This window comes from Paroedura picta, chromosome 7 (assembly GCF_049243985.1).
Source record: "Paroedura picta isolate Pp20150507F chromosome 7, Ppicta_v3.0, whole genome shotgun sequence".
NCBI lineage: Eukaryota > Metazoa > Chordata > Lepidosauria > Squamata > Gekkonidae > Paroedura > Paroedura picta.
In genome coordinates, this window is record NC_135375.1 from 12,055,646 (window position 1) to 12,078,039 (window position 22,394).

Genomic DNA, 22,394 nt, shown 5'->3' on the forward strand with positions numbered 1-22,394 from the left:
CTTTGTGCACCTTCAGTAAAAAACAACAACACAAACTTATGTATCCCTTGGAGGGCTGCCAACCTCCAGGTGGGGCCTGGGGATCTCCCAGAATTACCATTGATCTCCAGATGACAGATCGGTTTCCCTGGAGAAACAGGCTGCCTTCCAGGGTGGACTCTGTGTCATTACAACCCGATAAGCTCACTCTCCACCCTCCTCCAGCTCTGCCACCGTATCTTTGGGAATTTTCCAGTCTGGAATGTGCAACCTTAAGTTGACGTCATACCCAGAAACTACTTTGATTAATACGCCAGCTATGCCATTACGTGTGTGTGGAGGTCATAGTCCATGCACACATAAGTGATGCCACTCAGTTTAAAGATTAATAAGCAGGGGAAACAGCAAGAGGCAAGAAAGCTCCTCTCCTGCCACAAAGTTTGTCTGTCTTGAAGGTGCTCCTGGATTCTTGCTCTTTTCTATGACTTCTGATGAGATCGGGCTAGTCTTGACCATCCAGGTCTGGGCTACGTCATCTGATGCCAGCACAACAAAAGGGTCACATGTTCCCTTTGACATCTATTGGTGAGAATTTGGGCAAAGAGCAATGGAGTCAAACACCCACATGTGTGAATCAACCTTTAGCATCTTCTCATCAAAGCACATCCAGTCATTGTGAGATACAATCAACATTTCCATGTCTAAAGGAGATTAGTCTACTCTTTGTGAGAGTTTCTACAGCAGCCAACGTCTCCCTGTAACTTTCTTCATAGACAAACACAGAACTGGAACTGCGCATAAAATGCATTGAGGGGTTGGAGACAGCAATGGCTGCCTCAAAGCGGGGAAGTAGCTGCCTCATCTGTCTGGATGCTCATGTTCATATTTCCCTTCCGCAGACCAGCCACAAGACGTGAAGAAACATCTGGATTTCCACTTATAGTGATGGATCCAGTCCAGTTTCTCCAGCCACGTGGTTCTCACAAAGGAAGATCACAGGATAACACAAAATCTGGGCTGATCACTTTTCCGGAGAGACGTCCAGCGACATAATAGAGGAAGTGAATGAAAAAGCAGCCATGGCGTCACTGTCAGGTTTTGCTTCAAGGGTGAGAGATTCTGCAGAGGGTGTTTCCTTCTCAGGTATGTATCTGATAAATGCTGGGCCAGACACCTGCGCTGTGAGGATCTGGTCACCATCTTTATGTTCCGCGGTAATATATGCCACCCCCGTTTCAGCGGTGTCACAGTCTTTGGCAAAACTGCATGGAAGATCAAGACTGGGAGAGAAAAAACGGAAAAGCAAAGTTAACAGACCGAATTCTTCTGTTCAACGGCTGGGAGGAAGTGTGCTCAAAGGAGCAGGAAGTCTCCCTTTAGGCCAAACAGGACACTGGAGGAGATAATGTAAGAATCATCAGCAAGTTCCTCCCCTAACTATGCTAAATACATAGCTCCTCTAATGCCCCCTGCAGGACACACTTTATATTCTGCTCAATCATGCATATTGCAGATTTTGCATATTCCAATACTGTGCGTTTTGGGATGCATTCTTGGTCTGAGGTGGCCAAAGTCCTGAGGTGCAGGAAGGAAGAGCAGAACTTCAGAAAGAATTCCTATTGGTCCAAAACTGATGCAGAAAGGAAGAGCAGAACCGATAATGTCTGTACAATGAAGGCCAATCTCTTGAAAATCCTCTTGTGTCATATTTATTGCACACAATATTCTTCTTTGCCATAACCTATTCTTCTTTGTCATCTTTGGACACATCTTGCCTCTCGGATCTCCACCGTTGTGATAAGCCATAGGTCAAGGTTCTGATTTTGAAGGTCATGTTGTAGATACGCCACTAAGACAACTGAAAACAAGTTTGCCTTGTCCGGAACCTCGAGTTGGCATTTGCGATTGTTATGCGTTATGGTTGCAATAAATACGACACAAGAGGATTCTCAAGAGATTGACCTTTATTGTACAAACATTATCAGTTCTGCTCTTCCTTTCTGCATCAGTTTTGGACCAATAGGAATTCTTTCTGAAGTCTTGAGGTGGCCTGGAGATATTTCAGAATTACTACTGATCTCCAGAGGACACAGATTCATTCTCCTGGACAAAATGTTTAGGAGGACAAATTCTGACATTATACCATGGTGAGTCCCCAACTCCCCAATTCCTGCTTTCCCCAAGCTCCACCCTCAAACACCAGGAATTTCCCAACCCTGACTTGGCACTATCTGTTTGAGGTAGGGTTACTGGAGAGTGGTGACTGGAGATCTGAAATTACAACTGGTCTCCAGGTTACAGAGTTCAGGCACCCTGGGGGAAAAAACCCTGCCCGTAAAGGTGGACTTTATGGCATCATTACGCTACTGAGGTCCCTTTATCCTCTAAACTCTGCTCTCCCCAGGCTCCATTCCCAAATCTTCAGGGATTTCCTAACCCAGAGCTGTGATCCCTTGTTTGGCCTGTAAAGCAAACAATCAGATCTCACAAATTCCCCAAGATAATTCACCTCTGCAACTGCACGACCCGCTTTCGGACGGTCTTCATCACAATGGCTGCCACAGCAAACACAAAGATGCCCCCGCAGAGAGACAACATGATGATCTCATACGTTTGAGAGGAAGGACCTGTGCACAGATATCGACAGCCGTCAGTTCACCTGAAACGAACATCTTGAAATCTTGGGTCAAGTTGTTTTCAATCCCCTTTTCAGGACAAGGCAGTACATGGCAATTTGCGAGGGTTACAAATAGGCTTGCCAGCTCTGGGTTGGGAAAAACCTGGAGGCTTTGGGGGTGGAGCCAGGAGTGGGCGGGATCTGGTGTGGGGAGGGACCTCAAGGGAGTCTAACGCTATGGAACCCACCCTCCGAAGCAGCCATTTTCTCCAGGGGGAATGATCTCTGTCACCTGGGGATGAGCTGTAAAACCAAGGGATCTCCTGGTCACACCTGGAGGTTGGCATCCCTAGTTATACACCAGTTCTTCTGAATTACAGCTGATCTTCAGACAGCAGAGAAACGTTCCGCAGAGGAAATAACTAGTTTGCAGGCTGACTGCGCCGGCCCCGGGAGTGCATACCCCCAGAAGCCGGCTGTGAATCGCGCTCGCAACCTCGTGGCCAGACGCTCCCTGGCTGCCAAGGAGGGCGTTCCCAAGGTGCCCTTGCGAGCCCACTGCTCGATACACCTGCCAGCTCGTGCGGCAGACTGGCCAGCTACGGGGATGTCGGCCACACTGCCACTGGCACACACAGGTAGGGCAGCGGAAGCACCATGGTGGGCACCCGCTGCTAGCGCCCGTTGCATTCCTGGGTGCAACGGGCTTTTGGGCATATATCCCACCCATTTGGGAAACACTTCCAGGGCCATCAAGAAGCCCCAGGCTTTCATGAAACCCTGTTGGAGGAAAGCCTGCCTTAGAACAAGTGTGTTTAACAGCAACCAAGGTCTTTGTTTTTTAACGAATACACCACTCATCACCTTTATCAAAGAGATTCAGCTTCACAGAAATCTAGATGCATACCTGAGTTTTTTGGGGGAAATGTTTCATGAGATGCATCCTTCCCGGGCGTGGGCATGCTGCCACTGAAACGAAAAACAAACACACACAAATATGGAGAATGATAACGTGGTTGATGAGGGATGCTTGAAATTCCTGCTTTCTGGTTAACACAGGGAAAGAACTTTTTGCCTGTTGCCCTGTTAGGCTTCTTAGATGAACAGAGGTGGTTGGCCATTCACTTATCTCTGTATAGCAGCTCTGAACGTCCTCGGTGGTCTGCCATCCAAAGACTGACCAGGGCCAACCCTGCTTATCTTCTATGGTGACCAGAAGAGACTGTGCCATCTTGGGCCTCAACTCCAGGACCAAGCCCTATGAAAATAGGTTGAGGGACTTGGGAATGTTCAGCCTGGAGAAAAGGAGGTTGAGAGGGGACATGATAGCCCTCTTTAAGTATTTGAAAGGTTGTCATTTGGAGGAGGGCAGGATGCTGTTCCCATTGGCTGCAGAGGAGAGGACACGCAGTAATGGGTTTAAACTACAAGTACAACGATATAGGCTAGATATCAGGAAAAAGATGTTCACAGTCAGAGTAGTTCAGCAGTGGAATAGGCTGCCTAAGGAGGTGGTGAGCTCCCCCTCACTGGCAGTCTTCAAGCAAAGGTTGGATACACCCTTTCTTGGATGCTTTAGGATGCTTTGGGCTGATCCTGCGTAGAGCAGGGGGTTGGACTAGATGGCCTGTATGGCCCCTTCCCACTCTAGGATTCTATGATTCTATGATCCTCTCCTGCACATACATGCCGATGAAGCCCAAGTTGTGGTGACGGCACATGAGATCACTCGAGCAAAGGCAGCTTCACCCACCATCCTGCCGTCATCTCTGCAAGGGACACCCACAGAACACTCCCACAAGAATTTTGTGGGGGGGGGGGTTTAGTCTTTACTTATCAGGGAAAATAATATCCGTGACAACAAAACTCCAGTCAAACATTACAGCAAATAATTTCCAGGTCCAATTCAGCGGTGAGCCTCCCTAAAGCCGTGGGGATTGAACGGACGTCTTTCCCCATAAATTCATCCCAAGGCATTTTCGTTTGTCAGTTGTGCGTTAATATAGTGGCTCTCCCGTGGCATTTATGCACTGACCTCGCCTGCCCCTTATTCCCGATTATAAATGAGGTGTGGAAAGAGAGGACCGGGGCAGAGAGGGGGATCCTGATAGCATACCTTTAATAAATATGTTAATCAACTGTCTGCCGGATGTCCTCGGGTGTCGGAGAGTTTGTCTCTCGCGTTATGTATGGGGCACTTTAAATTCTATTCTCTTGGCAGTGACAACCTTAAGTTAAAAGGGATTTATTGGGACGGAGGTGAATGGGAAGAGAGAAGAAAGGGCCAGTAGGGAGGTGAGAAGAAGAACAACCAAAGGGAAAGGATCCGTAAGATCTTTTGCGCTTAAATCAAATCAGAAAGGTGATCTGAAACCAGAACGCTGGATACCGCTTGGGCCGAATCGGCTCTCTGATGCACTTGTGTGTTCGGAGCTGAAACCAAAATGAGGGGAAATATCCAGATTAGAATTTCAGTCCTTCAAAATGGGGTCAGGAGTAGAGTTTCTGGATTCCCTTGACTGCTGGCAGGGAATATTTAGCTCCAGTCTGATCCAGTTCTGGGAGGGCAGTATGGAAATTTAAGAAATAAGAAGAACGTCAAGATGTTTTTCAGGTAAACTCCTGTGTCCTGATGGCCTCAATTGGAGACTTCCTGCTTCTTTGAGCAACTTCCTCCCTGATTGCCTCCAGAACAGAGTAACATATATCTTAAGTCTACTAATATCAAAGGTCCAACAAGGTAACCATCTAGATGGGTCACTTATAAAATTCCCTAGAGCAGGGGTAGTCAACCTCTGGTCCTCCAGATGTTCATGGACTTCACGGACACTGGCAGGGGCTCATGGTAATTGTAGTCCATGGACATCTGGAGAGCCGCAGTTTGACTACCGCTGCTCTAGGGAATCTTATAAGTGACCCATCTGGATGGTTACTTTGTGGAACCTTTGATATTAGTAGACCCAAGATATATGTCTTAAAATATAAGGTTGCTTGCTGAATTCTAACTTTGTTAGTATCCTTGTAAAAACCAGTTTAAAGAAACACCGCACTATATTGATAAGTTCACTGATGAAGTAAAAATGAAAAGGAACCCTTGTACCAAGGAACTCGTTCTGTTTATAACAGTTTCGGTTGTTTGAAAAAAGTTTTTGCCATCGCCAGCTTGAAAACTACCTTTTTCCTGTCTACACATCTTTGGCTGACAGACTGATTTCATTGGCTTACTGCTTAAATTATTTCAAGCTCATATCCCTGATACTTAGACCAGACTCTCTCAACCAGAATCTCATGGCATCTCTTGATGGAAGGGTTTCCTGAATAGGTGGGAGTTAATTAATTTTTATATTTTTCAAAAAATTGTTAAACATTTATTGGTATATGACCATACATGGCAGTCGTTCTCAACTTTTATACCAGTGAGAAACCCCTGAAACAGTCTTTAGGCATCGAGAAATCTCGGAAGTGGCCTGATTGTGCAGAATATAGTTGGGAAGCAGAGCTGTGGACACGCCCACCCAAGGCTCCTCCCCTTCCCACCCACCCCCAGGCCCATCATTGGCCATTTTTTGGGGGGTGGGGTGACATGACCCTATTTGGTCATGTCCCCTGATAAATGATTAACACATTTTAAAATATATATTAATAATAATTAAGTCATACCTATTCATGAAACCCCTTCAATACCATCAAGAAACCCCAGGGTTTCATGAACCCCCTGGTTGAGAAAGCCTGATACACAGTCATGTTGACCCCCCCCCCCTTCCTAAATGGCCAATTATGGACCTAGAGCGGGAGGGGAGGGGCCCCATGTGGACGGGTCCACAGCTCTGCTCCCCAACCCATATTCTGCATGATTGGCCACTTCTGGTATTTCTTGAAGCCTGAAGAATATTTCAGGGAGTTCTCAATGGTAAAAAAGATGGATCGAGATCCGTCATTTTGTCTCCAATCAGATCCTCCTGGGATAGTCACAAGAGAGAGATCGTCATCACTTTTTAAAAGCTCCAAGCACCTGTCACGCAAAGGTAGTTTGCCTCTGAATATGGAGGTTCCATTTAGCTCTCTCAACTGCTAGTAACAATTCGTACGTCATTCTCCAGAGGTTTTTACAACTCTCAGTTGTCCCAGTAACCACATTGAGTCTCAGCTGAACCGGACAGACCTGGCTCATAAAAGAAGCATGGTGGTGGCATGAAGACACCCACAGGCTTATAAGAGGAGTCCTGCTGGAATGGCTGGGTTACAGTATATGCTGCCAAGAGCCCATCATTTTCTTCCTCTGAAAGTCGCCCTGCAGACCCAGCAGTAAAAATAGATAAGCCCGTGTCTCCCCCTATTATTATAGTCAATTAAAAGTACACTACCTCTGGACATGGAGGTTCCATCTAGCCATTACGGCAAATAGCCACCGATGGATCTTACCCTTATTAATGGGTAGATTTATTTTACACATCAACAAGTTAATACTAAGATTTTTTTTAAATGCAAGCAAGAAATCGAGTAAATAGAGCTGGGTTACCTTGAGGCTGTAAAATAGGTTTGGGTTGGCTTTTCTCTAGCAGAGTCGGGAAAGATCTTGACTCTGGCGTAGTCATTCAGAATTCTCATCCTCCTGGCTTTAGGCTGCTCCGCTTTTTATGAGCCATTCAATTGTTCTCTCCCTTTTTATTGGATAGTGGTAAAGGAAACAAAGGTAGGTCTTACAGCTACTGGGGACTTTTCCTCATGGCTTTGTAAACATAGCAAGACTCCACCTAGAGGCTTAATTCAATGCAGTTTCTTTGGCTATGATTACTATGCAGACTATTTCCTCCCATCTAAGCCTGTTGAAATCACCGTCCTGAGATCGGAGCAACTCCTCATAGCGTCCCACTGCTCAGTTAGTAGTCGTGGAGGTGGAGTCTCCAAACCCTTGTGGAAGTTTGAGGATGGCTAGCAAGGACCATCTAAGAGGGCTTCCTCAGAGGCTACACTTCCATATGGGTCTTCCTTGAAGGTAGAAGGAATTGAAATGGAAAACTACATTGTCTGCTTACAAAGCCCCAGGCCATTCCACCTCATGGGGCTTTCAAGGCAAGAAAGAAGCAGCAGTGGCTTGCTCATTGCCTTCCTCTGTGTAGCAGCCCTGGTCTTCCATGGTAATAATTGTAATAAATGGGGCCAACCCTGACTAGCCTTCGAGTTCTTTCACAGAATCATAGAATCATAGAGTTGGAAGGGGCCATACAAGCCATCTAGTCCAGCCCCCTGCTCTACGCAGGATCAGCCCAGAGCATCCTAAAGCATCCAAGAAAAGTGTGTATCCAACCTTTGCTTGAAGACTGCCAGTGAGGGGGAGCTCACCACCTCCTTAGGCAGCCTATTCCACTGCTGAACTACTCTGACTGTGAAATTTTTTTTCCTGATATCTAGCCTATATCGTTGTACTTGAAGTTTAAACCCATTACTGCGTGTCCTTTCCTCTGCAGCCAACGGGAACAGCATCCTGCCCTCCTTCAAGATCGATCTGGTCCAGTCAGTCAAATATGTTTGATCTTACAGTCCCCAGTTCCCTCTGTCATATGTAAATAGTGTTGATAAATAGATAGACGAACAGATGGATGGAGAGATGAATGACATGGTATGCTGTATACACACAGTCATATACATATAGTCACCTTCTATATTATATATGCACGCTCAGATGCATATAGCATAATCCGGTCTCATTAGATCTTGGAATCTAAGCAGGGCCGGTACTTGGATGGGAGACCACCAAGGAAGACTCTGCAGAGGAAGGCAATGGCTAACCACCTCTGCTTCACTCTTCATAAATCTAAGCTCAGTAGGGATGGTATATGTTGGGGAATCACCCAGGAAGGCTCTACAGAAGAAGACAATGGAAAACCACCTCTGCTTCTCACTTGCCTTGAAAGCCCCTTGCTGAGATAATGCAGACACACACACACATATTCAAAGAAACCTTTCAAGTGAACTTCTCTCACTGAGACTGGAAGCTATAAATCTTCTTTCTCTTTCCTTTCCCATCACCAGCTAGCCATTCCTTCTAACCATCATGAAAGAGTAGCCCTTATCTTGAGCAGGTACATGGGAAAGTACCTGTTTTAACTTCCTCAAAAGATAAACCAAAATCAAGTTTTGGCTCTGGTAAATCTTAAGCGTGCAGACACCACTTAGTTGGTCACCAAAAGGGAAGAAAAGCGAAATAAAGTGGACGCCGCCCTGCTTGAATACCTTTATTCAAAGGCGACTCCCAAGGAGTTCTAGGTTTACTCTTGTTAATTGGAACCATAGTTACATAGATAAGATAAGGATTATATCACCATAATAAAGTGATTGTTAGTGGGTATGTTCTCAGTAGACACAAAAAGGGACTCTGTCATGTTGATAACTGGCATGTGTTGTGAATCATTCCTTAGGATTCACCTTAAAAAATTCAGAATATGCAGCTGAAGGTGAAGGTTTTCATTTCCAGCAGTCTCAGCGAACAAGGGGCAAAGGTTAGCGAACGCAGGCAACTTTGAATAGTAGAAAAGAACCAAATATTACATCTTACATATTTTTTTGTTTTTATTATAGACTTTTTATCCACATGAATGTTAAAGAAACTACAACAGAGTTAAATACCTTTTTTTTTTAAATCTCAGTGGTTATATTTTTAATTACACTCAATAATAAACTGTAAAATATTTCCAGAAGAGTACAATCCTCATTCATTCATACGGCAGGCAAAATACCAGGAGGGAGCAGAAAATGTCTGGGAGCAGGAGGGGTTCTGGGGATCCCTGGAGTTTCCAATATGCTTTTGGAAAGCTCCAGATATGGCTAATGCTCTCCCATCAGTACATCTTGATGTAACGTTAGCCCAGGGTTGTTGTTGTTTTTTTTTATCCCTCTGAATCACGCTTCTTTCAACAATAGAAACACTTCTCAAAAGTTAAATCCTCGAGGTGTTTGGTGGCAAAGGAAGTGCCGAGCGGTCGCTCATAAGTTTATCCACACGATTGCGTCGAAAGCCTTTTCACAATGTCTGTCACGTTCAGTAGTCTTCCTCAAAAAAACACCAAACCAAACTTTGGTACCACCAAAAGAGATCCAAGACAGGCATTCTTGAATTGTTCTGTTTTATTATTATCAATTATAAATGGCTGCTACATTCTAATTTACATGGTTGTCCATGAAGCTTTGAGGTCACTTATCTTTAGGTTCAACCGAACCTTGTTGACGGATTAAATTTTCATATTTTTCTTCCTTCTTACATTTAAATACCCAAAGCCCTTCCATTTCTCAGTCTTTAGAAAAAGTCTGAATTCAAAGAGATGGGTGATATTTTACAAGACGATCCCATAGTTCCTGCTGCAGAGAGACAGAAAAACAAAACTGAGCAGACAAGTTACAGGAAGCTACGTATCTGAATATTTATTGATAAATTAATTACTTAAAAATTTCAACAGCATTTATTGCTACAACAGTTTAGCTTAAGAAATAGAAGAGGAAGGGCTGGGTTTTTTTGTACCCTGCTTTTCATTACCAAAAGGGGCCCACCGTTGCCTTCCCTTCCTCTCCCCACAACAGACACCCTGTGAGGTAGGTGGGGCTGAGAGAGCTCTAAGAGAATGTGAGAACAGCTCTAATGGGACTGTGACTGGTCTAAGGTCACCCAGCAGGTTGCATGTAAAGGAGGAGTGGAGAATTGAACCTGGATCTCCAGATTAGAGGTCGCTGTTCTGAACCACTACTCCACACTGGGTTGCCAGTTCTGAACTGGGAAACACCTGGACATTTGGGGGTAAAGCTAGGAGAAGGCAGGTATTTGGGGCAGGAAGAGACCTCCGTGGAGTATAATGTGATGGATTCCACCCTCCAAAGTGGAACTGATCTGTCACCTGGAGATGAGCTATAAAACTGGGAGATCCACAGATCCCACCAGGAGGATGGCATCCCTAGTTGAAAGGTCTCCCCACAAGCTTCTTGGCAGACTGGGAGGGATTTGCACCTGGGTGTCCCAGATCCTTGTCCGACACCCTAACCACTGGTCCTTTACCCATTATCAATGGTGTAAAAAGAACCGTGCAATGTTTTCCCAAAAGGAACAGAAGAACCTTCAACAGGAGTGAAGGGAATGAGATGGACCCAAACCAAAGGTGATGGTGTTGCCACCCCTTCCTTCTACCCACTGCTCTGCACAGCCTCACAACCAGGAACTGGAGCAGCAGCTCATTTCTCTCCACATTCACCCTTTAAATACTGCATTACAATCTGCACATGTTCAGGAGGGCTTCTGGAATGTTTACATTTTGAAAGTCCTGGAAATCCTACTGAACATGTAAAGTTGTGGCACTCTTCAAATCTCAGAAGCTAAGCAGGTCAGCCCTGGTTCATACTGGAAAGGAGGCCACCGAGGAAATCTGGGACACTTTCCAGAGGCAGGCAGAGAGCCAGCATGGTGGAGCAGTGAAGAGCGGCAGCCTCTGGTCTGGAGAACCGGGTCTGATTCCCCATTCCTCCTCCACAGGCAACTGGGTAACCTTGGGCCAGTCCCAGTTCTCCCAGAGCTCTCTCAGACCTACCTACCTCACCTCTGTTGTGGGGTTAGGAAGGGAAGGCTATTGGAAGCTGCTTTGAGACTCCTGTGAGTAATAAATAGTAGGGCACAAAAAACAGCTCCTCTCAGCAAGCCACCATCTCTTGTCTTGAAAACCTACAGCAGGAATTCCCAACCAGGGGCCCACATATCATGGATCTATCTTGCCCATCTTCCCAGTTCTCCCCTCTATTTTATCCTTACAATGACCCTGTGAGGTAGGTTAAATGGAAGGAGAGTGATTTCCCAGAAGTTTCAGCCAAGCCCCTGCTGGGAATTGAACTGCTGGGAGCAAAAGAGGAACAAGAATGAGGTCCATTCTCCAGTGCCCCATGCTCACCTTTTAGCTTTTGCTGAGGTGCGTGCCCAGTTTCTCTTTCCTGATCAAGCTTGCTGCATAGGGGATCTATAAGGATAGAGAGAAACCAGCATGAAATTTTGAGAAGGAGGCTATCTGAGATGAAACTCTAAACAGAAGACAGGTCAAGTGAATGAAATCTGTCTGGTGCCGGAACATATAAGCTTTCATGCCAAGTCTTACTAGGGTGGGAGCTTCTCAAGTCTTCGTCATGACCCACTTGGTGGTAGTGCCCCAAGTTGACTGAAGATTTCTTTTGTTGTCCCACTCTGTTCATTACCATGGGCTTGTAAATTCCTATTTCTCTGGGATTTGTCCCCCTTTTCTGCACTTGTTTTGCACCCTCTAGTGGTCAATTCAGCATTACACCAGTTTATCTCCAGTATAAAAAATCTGTAGGAACATATGCCAGACTTAAACTGGTGGAATACCAAATCAACATTTAGTGAGAATAAAACACAGATGGAATAGACCCCCCACCCCCACCCCTGAAGAAACAGGAACTGAAAAGTGAAGAAAACGAGAAAACCTAATATTTACTTATTGATTTGATATATGAAATCACCACTGTCCTTCCCTTGTCACAAAGCACCCTCAAAGAGCCTTACAAAAATATGCAACCATTATCCAAACAACAACAAAGCCAAAACACGGACAGAAAGTATCTCAGGCTCGACGGTGGGAATCGAATTCAGCTCTCTAACAGAACCAGTGTTAAGCTAAACTGAAAAGCTTGGCCAAACTGAGGAATTTCTGCTGCCGTCCCGAAGGCTGCAGAGGAAGATGGTGATTGGGCCTCATTTGAGAGGGTTTCCCACAATCTGGGTGCTGCCACTAAAAAGGACCCGCCATGTCACACAAAGCTAGGGCTCACCAGAGGACCACAGTGCCAGGAGAATTTATAGGGTCCTTCAGGTATTCAGGATTCAGGCATCCTAGCGGATTGCGTGATTAAATGGGATCTCTTGGATCTCGTTTTCATTATTAATTCCAGGAAGCTGTGATAGTAAGTCTGGATTCCTGGCTCTGCCATAATCATAGATTCCAAATCTTCATTTCCAGCATGGAAAAGTGAATCTATCCAGCTTTTCCTCTCCAAAACGTGTGCAGTCCATTCTTAAGGGCCCCCCAAATGCCTAGAAATCAAAGGGCTGAGATATGACTACCTTTGCAAGGGATTGCTGCCTTATGCAGGCGCCTCCTGGGATTCTGAAACCGGGTGGCTATGGTGGGGTTGCCAACAAGCCTGGAGGACTCCCCCTCCCCCCGGTCCCTTTAGCAGAGCAAGGATACAAAGGAAAGGCAAAAATACGCAATGGCCTCATCCTACACTAAAAATGTATCCCAAACGGTGGTTAATTAGCACAACAAAAATAGAGTCCAATAGCACCTTTAAGACCAACAAAGATTTATTCAAGGCGTGAGCTTTCGAGTTAATTAGGACAGGTGAGGGTACTTGCAATAGTTCTAAGTTCTGCATTTCTGAACTTTTTACAAGGCTTTGGGGAAAGAGGTTAAGCTCTGCCTGCAGAAGGTCCCTGGTTCAATCCCTGACACTACTTGTTAGACCGCCTGGAGCCGGCTTGCTGGGAGGGTGGTCTAAAAATCTAATCAACAAATACTGATCTGGATGGACTGATCCAGTCTCGGGCATCTTCCTGTATGTTCATGTGTTTGGAAACAGGGAGTGGAAGCTTCTTAGAGCAGTTTCTCAGTGGAACAGGCTTCCTCGGGAGGTGGTGGGTTCTCCATCTTTGGAGATTTTTAAACAGAGGCTGGAGAGCCATCTGACGGAGAGGCTGATTCTGTGAAGGCTCAAGGGGGTGGTAGGTGACAGTGGAGAACAAGAAGAAGAGTTGTTTTTTTATATGCCGCTTTTCTCTTCCCGAAGGAGTCTCAAAGTGGCTTACAATCCCCTTCCCTTTCCTCTCCCCACAACAGACACCCTGGGAGGGAGGTGAGGCTGAGAGAGTTCCTGCTCAGTCAGAACAGCTTTCTCAGTGCTGTGGCGAGCCCAAGGTCACCCAGCTGGCTGCATGTGGGGGACTGCAGAATCAAACCCGGCTCGCCAGATTAGAAGTCCACAATCCTAACCACTACACCAAACTGGCTCTCATGGATGAGCAGTAGGGTGGTGAGTGTCAGGGGGTTGGACTAGATGACCCAGGATATCCCTTCTAACTTTATGATTCTAGGGAACCTGGAGGTCAATACCATCCCAATAAACCTCTATTCAAGGGCCAGGGCATTTTTCTCCAGGGCACTTGGCAACCGCACTGGCTGTCGAAGTTTTTGCCTCAGAAGAGAATTCACGTCCCGTGTTAAAGGATGCAAAAGGGAGAAGACTGTCTTGCCAGTTTCCCAGCTACGGGAAGGCCAAGGAAGCCACTCAGGAAATCATAAAACAAGAATCTTTACCAGTTCCCGGTGTACAGAAACTGCAAATGAAACCAATCAATTGAGCAGGATCTTAATTACGAGCATCACTCAACAGCCTTGCCAAGGATGCTGGAGGGTGTAATAGCAGGCAGGAGACAGGAGAGGGCACTTGGAGACTGAGAACTTCCCGGCCGAATAGTCGGGAAACAGGTATATTTTCAGGGTATTTTGTGATGCTTCAGCATTATGGCCAGGCCTCATTCTGCACACGTTGGAGAATGCGCTTTCAATGCAATTGAAAAGTATATTTTCCTGTTCCACACTGGAAAATCCAGCTGCAAAAGAATAATAAGAAGAATTGGTCTTTATACCCTGGTTTCCCTGCCCAAAGGAGTCTCAAACCAGTTTATTAAACGCCTTCCCTTCCTCTCCCAACAACAGACACCTTGTGAGGGAGGTGAGGCCGAGAGTGCTCAGAACAGCACTATCAGGGCTGTGACAAGCCCAAGGTCACCCGGCTGGCTGCATGTGGAGGAGCGGGGAATCAACCCTCCCCCCTGTCAGATAAGAAGTCGACTCTGCTCATAACCTCTACACCACTAGAATCCTAGAGTTGGAAGGGCCCATCCAGGCCATCTAGTCCCATCCCCTGGTCAATGCAGGATCAGCCTCAAGCATCTATGATATGCATCTGTCCAGCTGCTGTTGAAGACCGCCAGTGAGGGGAAGCTCAAAATTTCCGTAGGCAGCTGATTCCACTGCTGAACTACTCGGACTGTGAAAAACTTCCCCCAGTATCTAGCCAATATTGTCCTACATGTAGTTTAAAGCCATTGCTGTGGGTCCTCTCCTCTGCTGCCAACAGAGGAACCTTTCCCTGCCATCCTCCAAGTGACAACCTTTCAGATATTTCAAGAGAGCCATCCTGTCCCCTTCTCACCCTCCCCTTCTCCAGGCTGGACATTCCCAATTCCCTCAGCCTTTCCCTCTAGGGCTTGCTCCCCAGCTCCTGGATCATCCTTATTGCTCTCCTCTGCACCCTCCCCATTTTGTCCACCTCCTTTTTGAAGTGAGGCCTCCAGAACTGCACACCGTCAAGGCTGAAGTTGCTACCGTGTGACTGAATGACCTCTGAAATGCCTTGCTTGGCTTTTGCATACTGAAGGCTTCCTTGTTGGAGTCCATCAGCCTCCTGTTGAGCCTTCCCCTTTCCTTGCTGCCTTCAACATTTCCTCCCATGATTATCTTTTCTAGGGACTTTCATTTTCTTTAGGATGCTTTGGGCTGATCCTGTGTTGACTAGATGGCCTGCATGGCCCCTTCCAACTCTATGATTCTATGATTCTCATCACACAACCAACCTACAATAACCTCAGTTGAGTAATTTGAGCTTCTACGGAGAGCTCTGGCTTGATTTGACCTAGAACCCACTCAATTGTCTCTTCGCCTGTCCGATTTCTTCCTGGTAGAAGTCCTCTAGGAATTGCCAAGAGCTCTATGTTAAAATGTCAGAACTTCTGGCGATTCCTAGAGAGCTGTGACCTCACTGTGATGTCATGCTGTTATGCTGGTGGCAATTTTAAACGTTTTTCTCCTGTCACCCAAAGGATTAGTGGTGAAAACTATGGGTTTGAGGGGGAGGTCTCCCTTATCGTGGGAGACCTGGCCAGCGTGGTGTAGCCAGCATGGTGTAGTGCTTATGAATCAAGTCATGTTTGATCCCCCATTCCTTCACATGAGGCCAGCTGAGTGACCTTGGGCCAGTCACAGCCCTGATAGTGTTGTTCTCACAGATCAGCGGAGGCCATGGGAAGCTGCTTTGAGACTCCATCAGGCAGTAAAAACCTTATCCTTCTAGGAAGACCCAGAATGATTATAGTTTGCACCAATGTGCACCTTGGCCTAGCACAGGAGTGGCTAGAGAACACTGGTACATACAACGTGTCTCATGGGGGACTTGTAAACATAAAATGGAGGTCAATTCTGACATTGAATAGTTGACTCTCTTGGCTTGCAAGAGCTTTCCTCCAGCCATTTCCTGCCAGCTGGGCTCTGAGAAGGAATTCCGAAAGGGGGGGAAAGTCTGCGAGTCCGCCCCTTTATTTCAGGCCAAGCTGAGGATTCCCCAAGGTTGTTTTCAAAGAAGAAGTGTAGTTCTCCCAATTTGGAAAACAGAGAAGGATTTCTTACAATTTGCAATTGCTGGACCATCTCTTCCCGGTAGGCCAGTTCCCGTTTCATCTGGTCTTGAAAATTGTCTAGGCAGGGGAGGAGAAAAGAACAGAGGATCTGTTAAGAATCGTTTTGTAACAATTGGCAAAACAAACAGAAAGTCCATGATATAGATGGACACACACACACACACACACACACACACACACATGTATATATATAAACAACCCCGGTGCCGTTCTTCCTCCGGGATGTGATCCATTTCACTTCGGGCTCATTGACGTTAAAGTCTATTTATGTCTCTGCGGGGAACGCTGCCCTGACGGAGAAATTTTGTAATTCAAAATAGCAGCGTGATGAATGCTGAGGCCGAGGAGCAAAGTCATAGCTGGCTGGCTCGGAACACAAAGGGAACTCTTTGAGCTGCCCCCTCCGCCCCTCTTGGCAAGCTTGTAAGGGCAGTGGAAGCCATGAACGTTTCACAGCGCGCTCCGAGAGAGAGGCAAGTCGGCCTGAAGCCAATGAAATCTGCTGGCTTTAGACTAGAGGAACTCTTCATAGGATTGCACCGTTACACGTGGTAGAATCTGCCCAGGGAAAACGAATAGGCCTGCTGGATAATAACGGGGGGGAAAGGAGGCCAGCCTCCAGGTGGGACCTGGGGATACCCTGGAATTCTTGGAATAGGGAAGTGCTAGCATGCATAACTGAGCAGAATATAAAGGATGTCCTGCAGGGGGCACCGGAGGAGATGTATATTTTAGCATTGTTAGCTTAAGAACTTCCTGTTGATTTTCAAATTATTTCTTCCAGTGTCCTGATTGGAGCCTTTTTTGCGCATACTTCCTCCCTGCTTGCCTCCAGAGCAGCAGTTGAATGAAGAATGACTGCAGACAGCAGCTAGATAGAGTGTTAGGTCTCTCCTCTCCTCTTTCTCTACATGGTTCTTTCTCTTCTGAATAAAAACTATTTTTATTCTTTAAGAAATCTGGTGCTTTGCTCTATCTGAATATTCGAACTCTGCCAGCAGGAATTACACCACATTTGCTGACTACCGAGATCAGTTTCTCTGGAGAAAAGGGTTGCTTTGGAGGGTGGATTCTGTGGCATTGTACCCTGCAGAGGTCCCTCCGTTCTTCCAGAGAACCATCTTCTGCTAAGGTTGCCAACCTCCAGTTCTAGCCTGAAGATCTCCTGGAATTTCCAAGTAGTAGATATCATTTCATCTGGAGAAAATGGCTGCATTGGAAGGAAGACTCTATGACAGGGGTAGTCAAACTGCGGCCCTCCAGGTGTCCATGGACTACAATTCCCATGAGCCCCTTTGACTACCCCTGCTCTACGACATCATGCCCTCCCCAAACCCCGCCCCCTCAGGCTCCACTCCACTAAATTGCCACATATTTCCCAGCATGCAGCTGGGAACCTTAAATCCTCAGCCTGCCGCTTAAACTTCCTGGGGTGACCAAGGCAACCCCAAAAATTAGGGGGCTGGACCTGGCGGAAAGGCCAGAGAATTCCAGATGAGCCACTGCCATGCTCTGCAAGTGGCAGGGGTGTGAGCAGGCCTTGTCTGGGGACACCAGAGGGTCTGCTGCATACACGGCATGCCCCTGCCAGTGGCAGACAGGGGTCACAGCCTCCGTGTCACCCTCCCGTACCCTACATCAGGGTGCCCAAGGCCCTTGCCCTGCCTGCCAGCTCTAAATACGCCTCTGCCAGCCCCCAGCGGGAGTTTGGCAACCCTAAGTGCCAACCCTGCTTAGCTTCTAAGATCTAACAAGGTCAGACTAGATGAGGGGTGGCCCAACTGTGGCTCTCCAGATGCCATTGGCAGGGGCTCATGGGAATTGTAGTCTAAGGACATCTGGAAAGCCACAGCTGGGCCTCTCCTGGACTAGACCACGCCTGGACTAGACCATCTCGCTTTCCCTCCTGAAATAAAACAGCAAACCCTCGATCCTTCTCCCTTCCCCCATGAAAAGACGTCTGCCATTCCACCCCCCCCCCACCAAAACAACAACAACATGGGGCTAAGAGGCTGTATATATTGAATTCCAATACAATTTCTTTTATATACAAGAGGAAACAACCATAATGGTATCTAGATAATTTCCGTTTTCAGTGACTTCTTCAGTGGGTGACTCCTCCAATCCTCCTGTATCAGTTTGTTGTAGCAAAAGTGGAAAAATCCTACCGCCTTTCCTTATATTACTGTTTTAGTATCAATAGGCCATTGGTTCAAAGGTTCCGGGGAATGTTAGTCAAAGCTGGCTGGTGGGCGGGGGAGGGCTCACTGCCCAAAAGAGAGAGGCTCTGCTAATGTGCATTGGTGGGCCCAAGTCCCCCACCCACAGGAACCGGAAGTGACGTCATCATCTCAAGGACTCTGGTATTTGGGCAAAACCTCTCCCCTCTTTAAGGAGCCCCTTCCATGGAGCCATGATGGTAGAGGCCTGGCCCACCTCCTGACTGGACTTGACTCCTGGTCTTATTTATTGTACGGCAGAGTTAGAAGGAGAAGAGTTGGTTTTTATACCCCACTTTTCACTGCCCAAAGAAATCTCTAAGCGGCATACCACCGCCTTCCCTTCCTAGAATCATAGAGTGGGAAGGGGCCTCATGGGTCATCTAGTCCAACCCCCTGCACTATGCAGGACACTCACATTCCGATCGCTCATCCACTGTCACCTGCCACCCCCTTGAACCTTCACAGAATCAGCCTCTCTGTCAGATGGCTCTCCAGCCTCTGTTTAAAAATCTCCAAAGATGGAGAACCCAACAACAGGGAGGGAGGGAGGTGAGGCTGAGAGCACTCTGAGCGCTGTTCAGTCAGAACAGCACTATCAGGGCTGGGACTAGCCCAAGGTCACCTTTCTGGCTGCATGTGGAGGAGCAGGGAATCAAACCCAGCTCGCCAGATTAGAAGCCGCCCCTCTTAACCACCACACCACGCAGGGTCACACACTAGAAGCATCATATAATAGCCAAGTAGGTAAAACAGTTATGCAGACAGACGGGGGCAATCCTCATAAATATTCATATCTAAGTTTTCAATCCACTCCATCACAGCTGGGGAGAGGACAAAGCACTCCGTCACATCTCCCTGGAAAGCATGATGCTCACATTCCTGGGCCAGATGAAAAGCAGCCTGAAGGGCTGAGCTGCAATCGCATTCGGGACCTGGTGTTCTGCCCCACTTGAGCAACAGGCCTGCTCAACTGCCGGAACCTTTTCATGTTCTATTCTACCCTGGAGTGATGGGTGCATGAAATAAAGTAAGGGAAATCAAAGAGAAGTCAGAACAGGGTATTGGTTTCGGAAGAAGACCCCCTTCCAGTCTCAGGCGGCCTCCTCCCAAGGAAACTCATGGGATCGGGGCCGGGCGAGTGTCAAGGCAGCCTGACGGGCGGCCATGCAGCATGGATTCTCTGGTGCTCCGTGTTCTATTTTGAATCCGTAGCAGAATGGAGTTGACCACTGCCCTGCGGTGTTTGGAGACCACACATCCTTCAAGCCGGAGAACGGCTCCGCTACCACTTCCTTGGCCAGCGGCGCAGGCCTGCTCCTTTCCTTTGAATTGTCTTCTGTGTGGTTTCATCGCACGCTTTATTTACAGGCCAGGGAAGCGGGGGATGATGTTTGACTGTGGTTCAACAGGATACAGGGGGGGGGGGAAACGCAGGTGGCGTCCCTCCAAGCCGCCATCTTGACCTCACCTGGCTGGGAGCTGTCTACCTGGAAACCAACTTCCTGCAGACTTGGAGGGAGGGGTCTAGAGAGAGGAGGAACTCCCCACGAATATCATGCCGTAGATCAGCCTTCTCGACTTTTTAACTGTTGGGAAACCCCTGAAACATTCTTCAAGTTTTGAGAAGCCCCAGAAGTGGCACGATGGTGGAGCATATGGTTGGGAAGCAGGGCTACCTGCTTTGGGTCCTTCAGGCACCCTCAGGGGCAGCCATGTGGACAGGCTACCTCTGATTCCTGGGAGATTGTGTTTTCAGGCCTGGCCTCTGACAGGAAGTTTAGTGGGATACTGTCGCCGGAGAAAATTTTAAAAAGCAGCCTCATGTCTTCACCGGAGGTTCATACCTGGAAGTGACAACAGGTTGCTCTAGGGATCCCCAGAAACTCTATGGTAAAATACATTAATGACCTAAAATAGTGTTGGACTGTAGAGCCAACATGGTGTAGCAACAAGCTCTAATCTGGAGAACCGGGTTTGATTCCCCACTCCTCCACATGTCCTCTGGAGGTGATAAAGAGTGGCTCTAGGAATCATCAGAAACTCTATGGTAAAGTACATGAATGACCCAATCTAGTCTCGGACTATAGAGCCAATGTTGTGTAGTGGATAACAAATGGCAGATTCTAGGAGAAACTGGGGTTAATTCCCCATTCCTCCACATGCAGCCAGCCAGGTGACCTTGGGCCAGTCACGGTTCTATCAGAGGCATTCTTGCAGATCAGTTCTCTTAGAGCTCTCTCGGCCCCACCTACCTCACAGAGGAAAAGGTTTTCATAAGCTGCTTTGGGACTCCTTCAGGGAGTGAACAGCAAGATTAAAAAAAAAAAAAAGCTCTTCTTCTTCTCTTTCTACAGACCCATCAAAGTACAAAATGAAATGTTTCCCTTACTGAAAACCGGGAAAGACGCGGTGCCTTTCAAGACCTGGAATTCCTGCTCCAGCCTTCTCCTCAGGTCTATCTGCTCAAACAAGACCTTCTGAAGTTCTTCTAGATCAAGAGGAAAAGAAAGACGGAATTGTACAAATCGGCTGAAATAAATCTTGGGGGCGCGTACTTTTCCGTGCAATTCATTATGGCCGGGGGGGGGGGGAGGAGAACAAAATATCGGCCGCTGTTTGAGGGGGTGGGCAGTGGTGGAATGCCTTGCAAAAAAAAAAAAAAAAAACTGGGATGGATTTTTGTGCAGAAACCCATGAATATAAATCAATGCAATATATTATTTTAAAGTATTATAGGACCGTGTCATGTATTGATTGATACGTATGCATTAATCTCAATTATAGCCACACAAAAGGTCCATATATTATTCATATGTTGCTTGTCAAGCTTAAAATATGGCGAGGAATTAAAAAAAAGAAAGATTACAGGCCATTGTTTCGGCCTCCTAGCATGGAAAAAAGAGGAACGTTTAAAACGACAAATGGATCGTGAGCGTCCCGTGTCAGACGTTCGCTCCCCTCCCCCTTACCTTTGCCCATGTTTTCGACGTCTTTCTTCAGAGAATGAGGTGAGCTGGTTTCCTGTACGGGTTCGCCTGAATGAAGAGAGGAATACAGAGTTATTGATCGACCCCTGGGCTCCTGATTAGGTATTGGTTTTCCTTTGGGAGAGCCCCCCTGGTGTCACGGGTAAGAGAGGCAGCCTCTGACGTGGAGAACTGTTGATTCCCGTAGCCATTGCTGCCTCCCCCCTGGCAGCAAATCCCACATTTCAATGACTCTCCTGTAAAGAAGTATTTCCTTTGGTCTGTCCTGAAGAGTTCACACCCACCTGCCCGGCCTTAATCCAGATCAGAAAACTCTTTCTGGTTGCATTTGGCCTTCAGTCACTCAATTTTCTATATGGATTCTCCCCGCAAACCCTCAACACAGCAGGCAGCCCGGCCTTCTGAATAACCTATCCCACACCATTATTATTATTTCAATTATTATTATTATTATTATTATTATTATTATTATTATTATTATTATTATTAATTCAATTTATTCCCTGCCACTTCTGAATTGGCTCGTGGCGGGTTACAAAGTCTTATAAAACCCCCATTAAAAGCCCCATGAAAAGACAAAAAAAGATTATAACATGGCGGGAAAAAACCCCACCCATCCCTTACTACAGGAGAGAAGGGGAAGGAGGTGGATGATGTACTACTCAAACCTGGGGGGTGGGCATTGATCTACCTCGCCGACCCCAGCCACAACCATAAACCTGGTGGAAGAGCTCTGTTTTGGAGACCCTGCGGAATGCTGACAGCTCCCGCAGGGCCCGTAGCTCACCCAGGAGCTCATTCCACCAGGTAGGGGCCAGGCCCAAAAAGGCCCTGGCCCTGGTTGAGGCTACACGTGCTTCCCTGAGGCTGGGAATGACCAGTAAGTTGTTGCCTACAGAGCGTAAAGCCCTGGGGAGGGTATAGGCCGATAGGCAGTCCCACAGGTATGTGGGACAGGTATTACTGTAAAGGTGACGTATATACCGGACTCTACCTCTTTGGGATTTCCAGAAGGGTGAGACACAGAGAAGTATTGTGTAGCAGTGAGATCTTTCTACCTTTCCGAT

The 22,394-nt window shown here is 47.0% G+C and overlaps 2 protein-coding genes across 3 annotated transcripts in view; both read right to left on the minus strand.

Annotated features, from left to right (window-relative positions):
- Positions 1 to 974: 974 nt before the first annotated feature.
- On the minus strand, positions 975 to 7,252 carry LOC143842079 (uncharacterized). The gene is made up of 4 exons (XM_077346738.1): positions 7,116 to 7,252; positions 3,504 to 3,565; positions 2,489 to 2,606; positions 975 to 1,259 (listed from the first exon to the last, which is right to left on the minus strand). The coding sequence occupies exons 1-4, from the start codon at positions 7,202 to 7,204 to the stop codon at positions 1,001 to 1,003; spliced, it is 528 nt and encodes a 175-aa protein (XP_077202853.1). The 5' UTR covers positions 7,205 to 7,252; the 3' UTR covers positions 975 to 1,000.
- A 2,561-nt stretch (positions 7,253 to 9,813) lies between these two features.
- The window catches only part of SKOR2 (SKI family transcriptional corepressor 2), a 72,808-nt gene continuing 60,227 nt past the window's right edge, over positions 9,814 to 22,394 (minus strand). For both annotated transcript variants that reach the window (XM_077346736.1, XM_077346737.1), the window contains exons 5-9: positions 21,310 to 21,375; positions 20,730 to 20,828; positions 16,108 to 16,175; positions 11,521 to 11,586; positions 9,814 to 9,952 (exon numbers count right to left, since the gene is read on the minus strand). In XM_077346736.1, the coding sequence (XP_077202851.1) occupies positions 11,524 to 11,586; positions 16,108 to 16,175; positions 20,730 to 20,828; positions 21,310 to 21,375 (296 nt within the window). In that variant the 3' untranslated portion in view covers positions 9,814 to 9,952; positions 11,521 to 11,523. The remainder of the gene's footprint in view (positions 9,953 to 11,520; positions 11,587 to 16,107; positions 16,176 to 20,729; positions 20,829 to 21,309; positions 21,376 to 22,394) is intronic.